Genomic DNA, 19245 nt, shown 5'->3' on the forward strand with positions numbered 1-19245 from the left:
CCAACCACTTTGCTTAGCATACAAAATATTTACCTCATTTTTTAGTACAACCTAAGAAGTGTGTCATTTATCTTCCTTTTAGGGGTGGAGAAGGCACTGAAAATTCCCTCTAGAGTTTTGTCATTGCTGTATACAGCTCCTCTCCATTCATCTTATTTTATACACTGTATATGGTGAAGTAGTTTTTTCCATATTACTTTTTTAGGGTAATATACAACTCACTGTACGTTTTTGTTTGTTTTTTTTTTTGCTGTACGCGGGCTTCTCACTGTTGTGGCCTCTCCCGTTGCGGAGCACAGGCTCCGGACGCGCAGGCTCAGCGGCCATGGCTCACGGGCCCAGCCGCTCCGAGGCACGTGGGATCTTCCCAGACCGGGGCACGAACCCGTGTCCCCTGCATCGGCAGGCGGACTCTCGACCACTGCGCCACCAGGGAAGCCCCACTGTACGTTTTGTATGTGATTAATGCTGTTGCTAAACATTTTTATGAAAAATAAAGTTTGTTTTTACACTAGGGGTAGATTATTCTCTTCTTCTTTTCCTTCAATAAATTTTTAAAATGCCTTTTCTCGGGCTTCCCTGGTGGCACAGTGGTAGAGAGTCCGCCTGCCGATGCAGGGGACATGGGTTCATGCCCCTGTCCAGGAAGATCCCACATGCCGTGGAGCGGCTGGGCCCGTGAGCCATGGCCACTGAGCCTGCGCGTCCGGAGCCTGTGCTCCGGAACGGGAGAGGCCACAACAGTGAGAGGCCCACGTACCGCAAGAAAAAAGAAAAAAAGAAAAAAAGAAAAAAAAAACCTCTTCTCTTTCTATTTTATGTTTTATCCAAGTATAGGTGGTTAGCTATACAAAATGTTTTATTTTTTGTATTGTTTAAAGTATAACATATAAGCAGAATATGCAGTATGAGAGATGAATTGAAGTGGATTGATTGACTGTAATTACATGGTTCTTCCAACACAGTCTGATATTATTAGATAAAAATTTAAGTGAAAAACATTAAAGAACCCCCAAATTTTCAACTCCCCATGTTTTGAGAATTAGGTTTAATAAGACATTCAGTAGGATTTATCTATTGGAAAAATAGTTATTTTTGTCTTTTTTTTTCCACGTCATTTTGGTAGTAAGTTCTTTTGAAAATCAAACAGTTTCCTTAGCATTATTATAGAGAGTATGCAAATGTTATTAGAATTATCTGATGTACTTCAGTCAGACTCTTGAGAGCAGTGAAGATGACATATTTTGGTTTAATTTGATGATGTACTTAGTATTGTTCTGATGGTACTGGGTAAATATTTCTGTGACTCTGCAGGAGAGCTGAGTGAGCCATGCACCCCCCCCCCCGTCATTCTATATCCCCTGAGGGCAAACATGTCATTTCAACAACACAGCCAGAAAGCCAAAAGAGCTGACAGTTGGTTTGTGGTTATTCCTGGACCTGAGGCTCCTTCATATTACAGTGCTAATCAAGTCATCTCACCAACTTATCATTAACTCAATTTGACCCGTGGGAGCAGAGATGAAATCTTTTTGGCAAGACTAATGATGCTCTAAGACTAAAAAGATGTGCAGTGTAAAACCTTGATTATCCTCAGTCATTACCATGAGGAAAATAAAAGTACAAAGCATCAATAGAGAAAAGTAAAGACAATATCTTCCAAAGCACTTCAGTTTTTTCCTCCCCCAAGGTATGCCAATGTCTTCTTCCTTTTTTTTTTTTAGAAAAAAAATTCAACTTTGTTCAGAAATTTCATCTCAATTATTTCTTATTTTACACCAACAATATTTTCTCTAACAGTCAGGAAGTTCACTTTCCTTGTGTTTGTTTTGATAAATGGAATGGAAATTGTGCTTTGCAGTCAGCTTCTAAGATTTCTGATGAAAAGGCAGCCAGGAGCAAGAAGCTCCCTGTCATGCTTCAGTGTTCTTAGTTTGTGACATCTTTGACAACATCTTCCTTTTCTTCTTGGCATGAGCTTTGGGACATCTTCTATTTCTCTCTGACTGACAGCTGGATAATAAGTTTTATCATTAAAAACTGATTCTAGGGAAATGTGATCCCTGCCCTCGATTCTTCTGTAGCTGCTAAAGCTTTTGTTTTCACAACTCTTTCAGAGTAACCAGAGATTATCACTAGAGAAGGACCTGGATATTGACCTGTCATGTCATGTGTTGTTTAACAAATACCCAAAATTGAATTTCCCTTTATCTGTTATCTAGAACCACTTATTAAATCATCTTGCTGTTGAGAGGTGACTCAAAGTCAACAGGTCCTTTCTACTCATGTTGCCTTAATTTTTCTTAATCTTCAAAGAATTCTTAAGTAGTTCTTCATTTTATCCTATCAAGTTGTGTTAAATATTTGACACAAAAACTATTACAAGGATAAATCCCATGCTTGATCTGTTTAGAATTTAAGTAAGGACAGTGATATGTTATTTCTTTATTTATCTGCTAATTGTATATTACTGGTCATAGATTTGATATATAACTTTTCTGCTATCTCTTTTTATTTCTTCTTGATTTCATGTGGCTTTTCTCACTGTAACAACTAGGAAATAGGTGAATGATAAAAGGAAAAATGGGATGGGAAAAGTTAGTAAACCTAGCTGATCAACTTTTGGCAGGAAAATAAAGAAAGCCATTGTCTCCTGAAGTCACACTCGTTCTTGGCCCCTTATTCTTCCCTAACACATTGCAATCTTTGGATTTTTCCACTTCCAGTGTCTGCACACTTGACAAAACCTCCAAAGTAATTTTTCTAAAGTAGTTAATTAATTGTGTTAATTTCCTACTCAGTTACTTTCCATTGGCTCTTAGATCAAGTTACCTCTTATCATGACATCCAAAGTTTTTCCAATCTTTTCCCAACCAATTTTTCCTATATAACCTCCTATTAGATAACTTGTACAGCAACCAAATGGGATTACATATTTTTTCCAATTGTGTTTGTATTTATTCATCTTGTTTCCTCTGCATTTTTATTATTTATTCAAACTATGTCTATAGATCTTCTTGCCTTACCCGTTGAGACCAAATGCAAATATCTCTTCCATTTGACAGGTGGAAGTTGTTTCTCTCTCTTGAATTCCTATAGTATTTTATTCCATTCATATACCATTTATATCATACTGCTTTAATTTTTTTTCTTAGTTTATCATCTTTACTAAATAAATGTTAAGCTCCTTGAGGTATATTATTGTTTTATTCACTTTAGAATCCTCCACAGTGTCTGGTATCATACACTTCATATAATAGGCAATCTATTTTTGTTTCACAATAGATGGATTACTTGTTCAAAATATTTTAATATGATCCTTTGCTGCATGAAGGTCACTCCTTTGCTATATTTATTCCCAAGTTTCTGCCAGAATTTTGCCCCACAACGTTTTCCAATTCCTTGTTTCTCTCTCAAATTTCCTTTTACTAGAAAAGCAAAATGAGAGAGAAGGAAAGAGAACTGTTTTATAAACACATGTATGGAATACCTAACAAAAATTTGAAAATGGAAAATTAAAAATTGGGAAGAAGAAAGAACACTTAGTAAATTTCAAACCACTTGACACGTAGTGCATTGATGAATGTGATCCCCATTGTCTTATCATCATTGTGGTGACCTATGTTGTTATAAATACTGTGACGTCTCTATGTGCCATTCACCACACTAGGTCTTTTCTTTAAATTATTTAATCCTTAAAACAGCACTTATGCCCAGCTTTATATAACATAGTGAGTCCTGAGCAATATCCTTCTACTTCCGTTTATTCTACAAAAGTTAATTATTCCAATTTTAAAAGTTTAAATTTTTACTTATGCATTCATATCTCAGAAATACAACACAATTATTGGTGAGGCACAAGACTAATGGATCAGGGTGAGGAATTTAGGTAATTTTCTTGTCTAATTCTCTGATAGAATTTTCTGTGAATGGATTTCATAGTAGTAGAACAGTCTCAAGTCCCTGCTGTTTATATCCTGATTTTAAAAAATCTATGTATATGTGGTTGTCAGCCCATGTCAGCGCTAACAGACTTCAGAGGTGTTGCATAGCAGAGTGCTTATTGTATGTGTGTATGTATCTGTATGTGCTTATATATGTATATGTGAATATATACATAGATATACGTACATGAATACATATATGTGATTATAACATATATGTAAATACAGCTGAGAATATCCAACCTCAATAAAAACTGGAAAAAAATAAAGCACGTGTCAACTAAATAAGTGTAATTAGACAGTGACTTCCTCTGAATTACTGCAGATGCCTTATAGCTCAAAATAATTGAATTTTGAGTTTAGATGTGTTTCTGCATACATGTGTGTGTGTGTTTACTTTGTTGTATGTTGGTTTCTGAATATTGCCCTAGATGGCAGCAAGATTATATTTTAAGCACTATTTTAGTAATAACAATTCATTTTGCAGCATTTCTTCAAGCCATTGTGAAAAATATAGATTTTAAATACCATATTGACCTCGTAGAAAGATTCTTTGCCTATTAAAAAGCTATTTCTTTTCACAAATCTTTGTTTTTTTACCAGTTAATAAAGTGTTGGCAACTGATATTATGATTGTGGTTTATGCACATATGTATAGAATTTCTAAAGCTACCTTTTCCAGATTTTAAATTAGAGTTTTAAAATCTAATTTATATTAGTGTCAAAGTTAGCAGCATTTAAATACACCGAAACAGAATTCTCACTCAAAGTGAACTCTATGTATTTTTTACATACTACCAATACATAATAAATATATTTTTGTCAACTCTTAAAAATGAATAATTGAGGGTGTAGAGCTATTGTGTCTTTCACAGTGTCTGGGTATGCTTTTATTTTACTTTTTTTTTTTTAAATTTCAAATACGAGAATAAAAAGAGTGGGGGTAGTGAGTTACTTCTGCTTTTGACAGCGAGTCCCTCAGTATGCACACATTTACATCTCTTCTGGCTTTTCCAAGCCTAGAGAAACACCAAGTTCCTCCAAACTTTGACTTGCTCTAGGGCTATTCAGAATGTCAAGCAGTTCTAATAGGCAGTCAGCTAGCTGCAGCAGCTGAGGAGAAATTGAATAGCACATATATTCCCTATTTTCAGTGCTCCATAAAAGGGTTGAATAAAGGAAGCTGAAAGGCAAAAGAAATTGGATATAATGAGATTAGTTAGGAGAAGAAAATTTCTATTTATTTTTATAATTATTTAACTTTATAAATAGAGAAATTAATTTTTTAAATTATTTTATTATTAGTTTGGGAGAAAATGTAAATATGTAGTCAGAAATTTGACAGGCAAATGGTAGAGGCTTTTAGTACATGAAGTGTTAAGTAGGGTTTTTTTCTTTACCATTTTGCATCTCCACTTTTTTTCACTTTCATGTGTACACTTTTTTTTATTTCTTTTTTTTAAAAGAGGCCTCTAAATTTGCTGTTCAGAAATATAGTCCCTCTGTGATGACTAAAGTCATGTGTAAACTTTAAACCATTCCTATGAATATCCACTTTTTTTGTTGTTTTTTGTTCTGCTTTTTGGAGTTTTATTGGTCTTGTAGTTTCTACTCATTGCCAAAGTTACTAAGGTTAAATTTTCCTCCACTACTACCAATGAAGTTGTGTCATACATCTGTAAAACAGATTCTTTTAAAATTTTTATTTCATTTTATTTTTTAATACATTATACCCCGTTTACTTATTTCTCTGACCCCTCATCCCCTGCTTCTGGCAACTGCCAATCTGTTCTCTCTAACTGATCTATGATCTTGTTTTTTTGGTTATTTTTTGTTTTTGTTTTTAAGACCCCACACATAAGAGAGATTATATGGTATTGTCTTTCTCTGTCTGATATATTTCATTTAGCATAATACCCTGGAAGTCTATCCATGTTGCTGCAAATGTCAAAATTTTGCTCTTTCTCATGGCTTAATAATATTCCATGGTATATATATAGATATGCATAGATATGTATATGTAAACACATTTTCTTTACTCATTCATCCCTTGATGGACACTTGTGTTGTTTCCTTGTAAATAGTGCTGCAGTGAACATAGGGGTGCATATATCTTTTCAGTTAGTGTTTTTATTTTCTGCAGATAAATACCCCAAAGTGGAATTGCTGAATCATATGGTAGTTCTGTTTTTAATTGAGGAACCTTAATACTGTTTTCCATAGTGGCTGCACCAATTTATATTCCCAACGGTGCACAAGGGATCCCTTTTCTCCACATCCTCACCAACACTTGTTATATCTTATCTTTTTGATGACAGCCATTTTGAGAGGTGTGAGGCAATATCTTGTACTTTTGGTTTGCATTTCCCTGATGATTACTGACGTTGAACATCTTTTCATGTACCTGTTGACCATCTGTATGTCTTATTTGGGAAAATGTCTCTTTGGATCTTGTGCCCATTTTTTAATCAGCTTGTTTGGGGTTTTTTTGCTATTGAGTTGTAGGAGTTCTTTATATATTTTGGATATTAACTGCTTATCAGATATATGATTTGCCAATATTTTCTTCCATTCAGTAGGTTACCTTTGCATTTTGTTGATGGTTTCCTTTGCTGTGCAGAAGCTTTTTAGTATGATATAGTCCCACTTATTTATTTTTGCTTTTGGTGTCAGATTAAAAAAAGTCATGGCCTAGACCTGTGTCAAGGAGCTTACCATCTTTTTGTTTGTTTGTTTGTTTTTAGGAGTTTTATGATTTCAGTTCTTACTTTCAGGTCTTTAATCCATTTTGAGTTAATTTTTGTATATGGTGTAAGACAGTGGTTGTGTTTCACTCTTTTGCGTATGACTGTCCAGTTTTCCCAATACCATTTAATGAAGAGATAGTTCTTTCCCCATTGTATATTCTTGACTCCTTTTTCATAAGTTAATTGACCAGATATGTGTGCATTTATTTCTGGGCTCTCTATTCTGTTCCATTCATCTATGTGTCTGTTTTAGTACAAATATCATATCGTTTTAATTATTTTAACTTTGTAATATAGTTTGAAATCAGAGAGCATGATGCCTCCAGCTTTGTTCTTTTTTCTCAAGATTACTTTGGCCAGTTGGGGTTTTTCTGTGGTTTCATACAAATTTTAAGATTATTTGTTTTATTTCTTCGAAAAAAATGCCATTGGAATTTTGATAGGGATTGCATTGAATCTGTAGATTGCTTTCAGTAGTATGGCCATTTTAACAATATTGATTTTTCCAATCCATGAGCACTGAGTATCTTTCATTTGTGTCTTCTTCAATTTCTTTATGCTTTTCTTAGTCTTTTAAAGTTGTATTAGAATGCAGGGTAAGTGCAAATTGAATAGTGGCATAAAATGAAAAGATGTATGAAAGAGAATGATCACTTGGAAAAAGAGAAGTTTATAAAGGAATAAGATGTCAGGTTCAAAATGAAGGGTGTATGAAAACAGGTATATGACTACTAGACCTAAAAAAATTAAAGCAGAGGAATAAATATTTATTGGTGTTTTCTCTTATTGCTATATAGGATACTTGCATTCATATGCATCAGGTATTTTCTGGAGAAATTTCTCAATCTAGACACTTTTAGAACAACGTATGGACTAACTGCAATGTGGCCACTCAGTTGTATCTGATTGCTACCTAACAGGCAGCAAAGTCACAATTTATCTGGGAAGTTTTTGGATGATCCTACCTATAAGTGCCTGGCCAGTTTGTGGGCAGTGATGCCAAAGACTGTGTTTTTAGTCTAACTAGACGGAAAGGAAAATATCATCTCACTCTTGTGCCTGGTGGGGAAAATGATAACATAGAGCTAGACATATAAAGATATTTTTTTAAATGATTAAAAAAACACATCTTTCTTCCAGCCTACTTAACACTGAAACAAAAGTGGTAAAATAGGGGGACTGGATATTGTAAATAATCAGAAGATCAGACAGAATTTAAAACCTAAACTTTGGATTCTACCAAAGATTAATTTGCATATATATATATATATATATGTATTTTTATAGTTTTGAGGTTTTAAATTAAATGGCCACCAGAGTGTATTTCACATTGCACATTAAATATATTGAACTGGAATCCCAATTTGGGTGTGCCATCTGTGTGCCATGCTGATTATTTTCACACAACTAAGATTTTAATCTCAGAAATGAAAATTTATAAAAAACACCCATATTGGGCTTTTTGTATTACTTATTTTTCTTCACTTTTTCCCTACTGATTTATATTTTTCATGAGAACTAACAATCCCTCGTGAGCTAATGGAGGCACCAACAAGGCCTCAACCTTGACCTTGACTTTAATCTCTTTGTCAAATCAATGTATTAAAGTTTTGCTGTGTATTGGTTTGTTTACTGTGTAGACTTTGCCATGGCCATGACTTTCATAGGGTAATTATTTTGATTAAGTTAGATGATTAAAGTTAGTCTTGCATGAGAAAAGTATACACTTGGGAAGCAGTGATGGATGGATTCCAGTCTTCAGAGTGTTTAGTTCTGCCAGCATTTTCCAGTTGAATGGAAATTCACTTCCCAGTTTGGTTTCAGTGACACTGAATGGATTATCAAACCTGAGCATTTCCTAGAGAAAGACAAAAAGAGATCAAGAAGGATAGATGACAATATGAATATCCACATGTGTTCTTGCAATTTTTCTCAGATATTTTTCTGCTTTGATGAACAACATCATTACTGAAATAATAAATGTTAATTAATATCTGCATCATTTTTGTAAATGGTAGTTTAGTATTACAACTAGACTAATTAGTATACAGCATAGCTTGGTGACATGACAAATCAGAGAGCATAACATGTTGACTCTCATCCATTATGATGTATTAGCTAATTCACTTGCTCAATAATGACCAAAGAAAGATGGGGAATAGGGCAGTAACAACAGAAACAACTATAAAAGCATTGTGGCCACATTTTCAGGTTTTTATTTTTCTTCCATGTTCCTGAGTACTATGGATTGTGGACATTTTACTTCCCATTTCTCTTCCCATTGGTAAATCATAGCCCTAACAGAAACCTTTAAGAATAAGATCATGAGTAATAAAGAAAATGAGAATAAACGATGACTTCCAGATTTTCCTAGGTTTACACATGCTATGTCATGCTCAGTGTTAAATTTTTTCAAGATTATTCATGGTAAAGTTGACAGCTATCTGTGTCTTTGATTTATTTTTCAGAACCTATGCGAACCCCAAAGACTTTAAAGATTGCTGAGATACAGGCAAGACGCATTGCTGTGGACTGGGAATCCCTGGGTTACAACATCACTCGTTGCCACACTTTTAATGTCACTATCTGCTACCATTACTTCCGTGGTCACAATGAGAGCAAGGCAGACTGTTTGGACATGGACCCCAAAGCCCCTCAGCATGTTGTGAACCATCTGCCACCTTATACAAACGTCAGCCTCAAGATGATCCTAACCAATCCAGAAGGCAGGAAGGAGAGTGAAGAGACGATTATTCAAACTGATGAAGATGGTATGCTCATACTTCCTTATTTTTAAAGAGGGGAATTATATGACAAGAATTATGTACTTGCTTACAGTTTTGCCTAGAGTCCCCAAAATTGAATTGGATTCCGAAATCTGCTAAATACTTTTAACAGGGTTAACTTTGGAAAGGGTTTGCCTTTAACAAAAAACTTAATATTCTTCAGGGTAGCATCAAATACTAAATGAACTATTCCTTTATTGTTTTCCATTTTTATACAATATTAGAAAAGTAGCAACTACCCTAAAAGTCTAAATAAAGTTTTTATCAAATGTTCAAAAATAATTTTCACCATTTGTGGCACTACATCGATTACCTATTGGTGAAATGCACTTAGTTAAAAATATAGTTTTTTGCATTTTACAGATCAATAGTAATAGCTTTCTTTCCTTTAGATTTGAAAGCAGCATTGTTTACCCATTCTATTTATTTTTAGATAGTTTTATGTAATTATAAATATAAAAGAAGGTCAAAGTTTATATGTTTAAGTCTAAATAAAGGTCCTTATCAGATATTGGCAAGCTATCATCTTTTATCTATCTTTTTACCACCCAAGTAATTGAATTATAACTTGCCCAATTTCTATGTGTATTACTTCTAAATTATTGAATAATAGGAAGAAACATTTATATTAATATTATAAGTTACACACACATAATATAGTATGTCATTAATGTGAATTTGAATACATATTCTGATTTAAAAAAATAGTATCCTAGACAAAAATGTATAAAAATGATAATCTAATAATAACACTGTATTCTTCCAATGTAAGACATTTCATTTGCAATATTTCCTTTTATGAATGAAAGCGTGCAGGGGGAAAAAGTGTGCTATATAGTGAATTGAGGCAAAACCGAACTGGAGTCAGGAATCATGAGTTTTCAGTTCTGGCTCTAATAACTCTGTAACCTTAGCAAATCCTTTCACCCCTCTAGTTCTCTAGTTCTCAACTCTATTATGAAAAGGTTAAATTAGATGATCTCTAAGGTTCCATCTACATTTTTGTTTGGGTTTCAGAAAACAGAATGTATTTGATACCTGAGTGTTCCCAATTTCCCTCGAGTTCTAAACTTTAGGCTCAGATGTATATTTTGATGCCTACCAAGTATGAGATTGCCATAAAATGGGTCAATATTCCATAGTTTCTAGAAATTCTCCTTATTACTTCAAGCTTTCTCACTCTGAAAAATGGAAATGATCTTGGATTGTTCTGTTGTTTTTGTCATAATAAAGGGAAGTGAAAGCTTTTAACCTCATTTAGCTCAGACATTCAAGGAAACAATATTGTCCTAAAATTATGCGTATTCATAAAATTTCAAAGAATAAGCCTAGGGACTTCCGGGTAAGATGGCGGAAGAGTAAGACACGGAGATCACCTTCCTCCCCACGGATACACCAGAAATACAGCTACACGTGGAACAACTCCTACAGAACACCTACTGAACGCTGGCAGAAGACCCCAGACCTCCCAAAAGGCAAGAAACTCCCCACATACCTGGGTAGGGCAAAGCGGAGAGATCCCCACACAGAGGATCGGTGCCGAGCGGCACTCACCAGCCCGAGAGGCTTGTCTGCTCGCCCGCCGGGGTGCGCAGCGCTGGAAGCTGAGGCTCAGGCTTCGGTCAGAGCGCAGGGAGAGGACTGGGGCTGGCGGCGAGAACTCAGCCTGAAGGGGGCTAATGTGCCACAGCTAGCCGGGAGGGAGTCCGGGAAAACTCTGGAGCTGCCGAAGAGGCAAGAGACTTTTTCTTCCCTCTTGGTTTCCTGGTGCGCGAGGAGAGGGGATTAAGAGCGCTGCTTAAAGGGGCTCCACAGACGGGCGCGAGTCGCGACTGAAAGCGCGGAGCCCAGTGACGGGCGTGGGACGCTGGGGCTGCTGCTGCCACCGCCAAGAAGCCTGTGTGCGAGCGCAGGTCACTGCCCACACCGCCCTTCCGGGAGCCTGTGCAGCCCGCCACTGCCGGGGTCCCGGGATCCAGGGGCGGCTTCCCTGGGAGAACGCACGGCGCGCCTCGGGCTGGTGCAACGTCACGCCGGCCTCTGCCGCTGCAGGCTCGCCCCGCACTCCGTGCCCCTCCCTCCCGCCCGGCCTGAGTGAGCCAGAGTCCCCGAAGAGGCTGCTCCTTTAACCCTGTCCTATCTGAGCGAAGAACAGACGCCCTCCGGTGACCTACTCGCAGAGGCGGGGCCAAATCCAAAGCTGAGACCCAGGAGCTGTGAGAACAAAGAAGAGAAAGGGAAACCTCTCCCAGCAGCCTCAGAAGCAGCGGATTAAAGCTCCACAATCAACTTGATGTACCCTGCATCTGTGGAATACATGAATAGACAACACATCATCCCAAATTGAGGAGCCCGGAGTCAGTGCTGTGCCTCTGAGGTGGGAGAGCCAACTTCAGGACACTGGTCCACAAGAGACCTCCCAGCTCCACATAATATCAAACGGCGAAAATCTTCCAGAGATCTCCATCTCAACACCAGCACGCAGCTTCACTCAACGACCAGCAAGCTACAGTGCTGGACACCATAAGCCAAACAACTAGCAAGACAGGAACACAACGCCACCCATTAGCAGAGAGGTGGCCTAAAATCATAAAAAGTCCACAGACACCCCAAAACACACCACCAGACGTGGACCTGCCCACCAGAAAGACAAGATCCAGCCTCATCCACCAGAACACAGGCACTAGTCCCCTCCACCAGGAAGCCTACACAACCCACTAAACCAACCTTAGCCACTGGGGACAGACACCAAAAACAACAGGAACTACGAACCTGCAGCCTGCAAAAAGGAGACCCCAAACACAGTAACATAAGCAAAATGAGAAGACAGAAAAACACACAGCAGGAGAAGGAGCAAGATAAAAACCCACCAGACCTAACAAATGAAGAGGTAATAGGCAGTCTACCTGAAAAAGAATTCAGAATAATGATGGTAAAGATGATCCAAGATTCTATTTCCCAGATCCAAAATCTTGGAAATAGAATAGACAAAATGCAAGAAACAGTTAACAAGGACCTAGAAGAACTAAAGATGAATCAAGCATCGATTAAAAACACAATACATGAAATAAAAAATACTCTAGACGGGATCAATAGCAGAATAACTGAGGCAGAAGAACGGATAAGTGAGGTGGAAGATAAAATAGTGGAAATAACTGCTGCAGAGCAAAATAAAGAGAAAAGAATGAAAAGAACAGAGGACAGTCTCAGAGACCTCTGGGACAACATTAAACGCACCAACATTCGAATTATAGGGGTTCCAGAAGAAGAAGAGAAAAAGAAAGGGACTGAGAAACTATTTGAAGAGATTATAGTTGAAAACTTCCCTAATATGGGAAAGGAAATAGTTAATCAAGTCCAGGAGGCACAGAGAGTCCCATACAGAATAAATCCAAGGAGAAATACGCCAAGACACATATTAATCAAACTGTCAAAAATTAAACACAAAGAAATCATATTAAAAGCAGCAAGGCAAAAACAACAAATAACACACAAGGGAATCCCCATCAGGATAACAGCTGATCTCTCAGCAGAAACTCTACAAGCCAGAAGGGAGTGGCAGGACATAATTAAAGTGATGAAGGAGAAAAACCTGCAACCAAGATTACTCTACCCAGCAAGGATCTCATTCAGATTTGATGGAGAAATTAAAACGTTTACAGACAAGCAAAAGCTGAGAGAGTTCAGCACCACCAAACCAGCTTTACAACAAATGCTAAAGGAACTTCTCTAGGCAAGAAACACAACAGAAGGAAAAGACCTACAATAACGAACCCAAAACAATTAAGAAAATGGGAATAGGAACATACATATCAATAATTACCTTAAATGTAAATGGACTAAATGCTCCCACCAAAAGACACAGATTGGCTGAATGGATACAAAAACAAGACCCATATATATGCTGTCTACAAGAGACCCACTTCAGACCTAGAGACACATACAGACTGAAAGTAAGGGGATGGAAAAAGATATTCCATGCAAATGGAAACCAAAAGAAAGCTGGAGTAGCAATTCTCATATCAGACAAAATAGACTTTAAAATAAAGACTACTAGAAGAGACAAAGAAGGACACTACATAATGATCAAGGGATCGATCCAAGAAGAAGATATAACAATTGTAAATATTTATGCACCCAACATAGGAGCACCTCAATACATAAGGCAAATACTAACAGCCATAAAAGGAGAAATCGACAGTAACACACTTATAGTAGGAGACTTTAACACCCCACTTTCACCAATGGACAGATCATCCAAAATGAAAATAAATAAGGAAACACAAGCTTTAAATGATACATTAAACAAGATGGACTTAATTGATATTTATAGGACATTCCATCCAAAAACAACAGAATACACATTTTTCTCAAGTGCTCATGGAACATTCTCCAGGATAGATCATATCTTGGGTCACAAATCAAGCCTTGGTAAATTTAAGAAAATTGAAATTGTATCAAGTATCTTTTCCGACCACAATGCTATGAGACTAGATATCAATTACAGGAAAAGAGCTGTAAAAAATACAAACACATGGAGGCTAAACAATACACTACTTAATAACGAAGTGATCACTGAAGAAATCAAAGAGGAAATTAAAAAATACCTAGAAACAAATGACAATGGAGACACGACGACCCAAAACCTATGGGATGCAGCAAAAGCAGTTCTAAGAGGGAAGTTTATAGCAATACAATCCCACCTTAAGAAACAGGAAACATCTCGAATAAACAACCTAACCTTGCACCTAAAGCAATTAGAGAAAGAAGAACAAAAACATCCCAAAGTTAGCAGAAGGAAAGAAATCATAAAAATCAGATCAGAAATAAATGAAAAAGAAATGAAGGAAATGATAGCAAAGATCAATAAAACTAAAAGCTGGTTCTTTGAGAAGATAAACAAAATTGATAAACCATTAGCCAGACTCATGAAGAAAAAAAGGGAGAAGACTCAAATCAATAGAATTAGAAATGAAAAAGGAGAAGTAACAACTGACACTGCAGAAATACAAAAGATCGTGAGAGATTACTACAAGCAACTCTATGCCAATAAAATGGACAACCTGGAAGAAATGGACAAATTCTTAGAAATGCACAACCTGCCAAGACTGAATCAGGAAGAAATAGAAAATATGAACAGACCAATCACAAGCACTGAAATTGAAACTGTGATAAAAAATCTTCCAACAAACAAAAGCCCAGGACCAGATGGCTTCACAGGCGAATTCTATCAAGCATTTAGAGAAGAGCTAACACCTATCCTTCTGAAACTCTTCCAAAATATAGCAGAGGGAGGAACACTCCCAAACTCATTCTACGAGGCCACCATCACCTTGATACCAAAACCAGGCAAGGATGTCACAAAGAAAGAAAACTACAGGCCAATATCACTGATGAACATAGATGCAAAAATCCTCAACAAAATACTAGCAAACAGAATCCAACAGCACATTAAAAGGATCATACACCATGATCAAGTGGGGTTTATTCCAGGAATGCAAGGATTCTTCAATATACGCAAATCAATCAACGTGATACACCATATTAACAAATTGAAGGAGAAAAACCATATGATCATCTCAATAGATGCAGAGAAAGCTTTCGACAAAATTCAACACCCATTTATGATAAAAACCCTGCAGAAAGTAGGCATAGAGGGAACTTTCCTCAACATAATAAAGGCCATATATGACAAACCCACAGCCAGCATCGTCCTCAATGGTGAAAAACTGAAACCATTTCCACTAAGATCAGGAACAAGACAAGGTTGCCCACTCTCACCACTCTTATTCAACATAGTTTTGGAAGTTTTAGCCACAGCAATCAGAGAAGAAAAGGAAATAAAAGGAATCCAAATTGGAAAAGAAGAAGTAAAGCTGTCACTGTTTGCAGATGACATGATACTATACACAGAGAATCCTAAAGATGCTACCAGAAAACTACTAGAGTTAATCAATGAATTTGGTAAAGTTGCAGGATACAAAATTAATGCACAGAAATCTCTGGCATTCCTATATACTGATGATGAAAAATCCGAAAGTGAAATCAAGGAAACACTCCCATTTACCATTGCAACAAAAAGAATAAAATATCTAGGAATAAACCTACCTAAGGAGACAAAAGACCTGTATGCAGAAAATTATAAGACACTGATGAAAGAAATTAAAGATGATACAAATAGATGGAGAGATGTACCATGTTCTTGGATTGGAAGAATCAACATTGTGAGAATGACTCTACTACCCAAAGCAATCTACTGATTCAATGCAATCCCTATCAAACTACCACTGGCATTTTTCACAGAACTAGAACAAAAAATTTCACAATTTGTATGGAAACACAAAAGACCCCGAATAGCCAAAGCAATCTTGAGAACGAAAAATGGAGCTGGAGGAATCAGGCTCCCTGACTTCAGACTATACTACAAAGCTACAGTAATCAAGACGGTGTGGTACTGGCACAAAAACAGAAAGATAGATCAATGGAACAGGATAGAAAGCCCAGAGTTAAACCCACGGACATATGGTCACCTTATCTTTGATAAAGGAGGCAGGAATGTACAGTGGAGAAAGGACAGTCTCTTCAATAAGTGGTGCTGGGAAAACTGGATAGGGACATGTAAAAGTATGAGATTAGATCACTCCCTAACACCATACACAAAAATAAGCTCAAAATGGATTAAAGACCTAAATGTAAGGCCAGACACTATCAAACTCTTAGAGGAAAACATAGGCGGAACACTCTATGACATAAATCACAGCAAGATCCTTTTTGACCCACCTCCTAGAGAAATGGAAATAAAGACAAAAATAAACAAATGGGACCTAATGAAACTTAAAAGCTTTTGCACAGCAAAGGAAACCATAAACAAGACCAAAAGACAACCGTCAGAATGTGAGAAAATATTTGCAAATGAAGCAACTGACAAAGGATTAATCTCCAAAATTTATAAGCAGCTCATGCAGCTCAATAACAAAAAAACAAAGAACCCAATCCAAAAATGGGCAGAAGACCTAAATAGACATTTCTCCACAGAAGATATACAGACTGCCAAGAAACACATGAAAGGATGCTCAACATCTTTACTCATTAGAGAAATGCAAATCAAAACTACAATGAGATATCATCTCACACCAGTCAGAATGGCCATCATCAAAAAATCTAGAAACAATAAATGCTGGAGAGGGTGTGGAAAAAAGGGAACACTCTTGCACTGCTGGTGGGAATGTGAATTGGTACAGCCGCTATGGAGAACGGTATGGAGGTTCCTTAAAAAACTACAAATAGAACTACCATATGACCCAGCAATCCCACTACTGGGCATATACCCTGAGGAAACCATAATTCAAAAAGAGACATGTACCAAAATGTTCATAGCAGCCCTATTTACAATAGCCCGGAGATGGAAACAACCTAAGTGTCCATCATCGGATGAATGGATAAAGAAGATGTGGCACATATATACAATGGAATATTACTCAGCCATAAAAAGAAATGAAATTGAGCTATTTGTAATGAGGTGGATAGACCTAGAGTCTGTCATACAGAGTGAAGTAAGTCAGAAAGAGAAAGACAAATACTGTATGCTAACACATATCTATGGAATTTAAGAAAAAAAAATGTCATGAAGAACATAGGGGTAAGACAGGAATAAAGACACAGACCTACTAGAGAATGGACTTGAGGATATGGGGAGGGGGAAGGGTAAGCTGTGACAAAGTGAAAGAGCGGCATGGACATATATACACTACCAAACGTAAGGTAGATAGCTAGTGGGAAGCAGCCGCATAGCACAGGGAGATCAGTTTGGTGCCTTGTGACCGCCTGGAGGGGTGGGATAGGGAGGGTGGGAGGGAGACAAAAAAAAAAAAAAAAGTGCATGTACACAGATCTAGGCCAGAGATTGACTAGTGCTAAAAAAAAAAAAAAAAAGGTGAATCAATCTAATTGAGATAAATGATCTGTGATTAGGTTAAGAGAAAGTCTAGCTATTCAGAGTTCACTTGGTCACTTGGACTATTGTCAAGTTATTTGTAAAAGTACAGAGCAGCTTCCTAACAGAAGTGTAAGTGACAATAAGCTAATATAAATCTCTGAAACAATTTTAATATAATTGAATCAAGGAAATAATTAAAGTATATAATAGCCTTGTATTTAAATTCATAACAGTGTAATTTCTTAACTTTTTTGCTATAAATTTAATTATTTTTGTCAAGATTTAAAAAACCATTATTGTAACCAACTGGCACCATAATTACTTTTGGGGAAGGAACCATGTTTTTGGGAAAAAAGCTTGGTAAACCATTTGGGATGAAGTGTGAGAGACCTGAAAATAGTAATCCCTGAAAAAGATTAAGTTGTTCAGTATGAAAAAAAAAAAAAAAAAGAATAAGCCTAAGACTTATTCATGATAAATGTATTTTTGTCATCTTTGAGACAATAAAACAGTCACCTCAGCTATCATGTTTGAACTTGCACTTAATCAAAACATTAACAACATTTTAAAGAACAAACCCTGCTTTTATACATAAACACACAAACACTCGTATTACCCCCCTGCCCCCCCACACACAACACACATACAACACATGCTTATGAAAGAAACAGTGGTTGAGTGTAGTTGTTTCATAGGTAGAGTATCAAAATGGGAAGTCTAAGCATGGATTCAAAAGCTCTGAAAAATCTCTATCTCATTTTATAAAGTGGGATAAATATTATGTCTATATTATACTAAACATTTTTAAGTATAGTTGATTTATAAATTGTGTTAGTTTCAGTTGCACAGCAAAGTGATTCAGTTATTTTTTTTCAGATTATATTCCATTATAGTTTATTTCAAGATCTTGAATTTAATTCCCTGAGCTATACAGTAAATACTTGTTGCTTATCTATTTTATGTATAGTACTTCATATCCATTAATCCCATACTCCTACTTTATGCCTCCCTCCCTCCATCTCCCCTTTGGTAACCATGAGTTTGTTTTCTGTGTCTGTAAGTCTGTTTCTGTTTTGTATATAGATTCATTTGCATTGTTTTTAGGTTCCACATGTAAGTGATACCATATAGTATGTGTCTGTCTGACTTACCTCACTAAGTGTAGGATTCTCTAGATCCATCCATGTTGCTGCAAATGGCAACATTTCATTCTTTTTTATGACTGAGTAATATTTCATTGTATATATATATACCACATCTTCTTAAGCCAATTGTCTGTTTATGGGTACTTGGGTTGTTTCCATGTCTTGACTATTGTAAATAGTGCTGCTATGAACATCGGAGTGCATGTATTGTTTTGAATTATTAGAGTTTTTGTCTTTTCTGGATATATACCCAGAAGTGGGATTGCTGGATCATATGGTAGCTCTATTTTTAGTTTTTTAAGGAACCTCTATACTGTTCTCCATAGTGGCTGCACCAGTTTACATTCCAGCCAAAGGTGTGCAGATATTCCCTTTTCTCCACACCCTCTCCAGCATTTATTATTTGCAGACTTTTTGATGATGGCCATTCTGACCAGTGTGAGGTGATACGTTGTGGGTTTGATTTGCATTTCTCTAAGGATAAGGTTATTGACCATCTTTTCCTGTGCCTGTTGCCCATATGTATGTCTTCTTTGGAAAAATGTCTATTTAGGTTGTCTGCCCATTTTTTGATTGGGTTGTTTGGGTTTTTTTGACATTCAGTTGTGCAAGCAGTTTGTATATTGGGGTATTAACCTCTTGTCAGTTGCATTGTTTGCATATATTTTCTCCCATTCTGCAGGTTGT

General features: G+C 36.6%; 1 protein-coding gene across 4 annotated transcripts in view; it reads left to right on the top strand.

Annotated features, from left to right (window-relative positions):
- Positions 1 to 19245, top strand: part of PTPRK (protein tyrosine phosphatase receptor type K) — a 572360-nt gene that overhangs the window by 436395 nt on the left and 116720 nt on the right. For all 4 annotated transcript variants that reach the window (XM_082633381.1, XM_082633383.1, XM_082633382.1 and 1 more), the window contains exon 8: positions 9160 to 9462. In XM_082633381.1, coding sequence (XP_082489507.1) covers positions 9160 to 9462 — 303 coding nt within the window. The remainder of the gene's footprint in view (positions 1 to 9159; positions 9463 to 19245) is intronic.

Source organism: Mesoplodon mirus (genome assembly GCF_964341445.2).
Source record: "Mesoplodon mirus genome assembly, chromosome: 10".
In the NCBI taxonomy this organism is placed as follows: Eukaryota; Metazoa; Chordata; class Mammalia; order Artiodactyla; family Ziphiidae; genus Mesoplodon; species Mesoplodon mirus.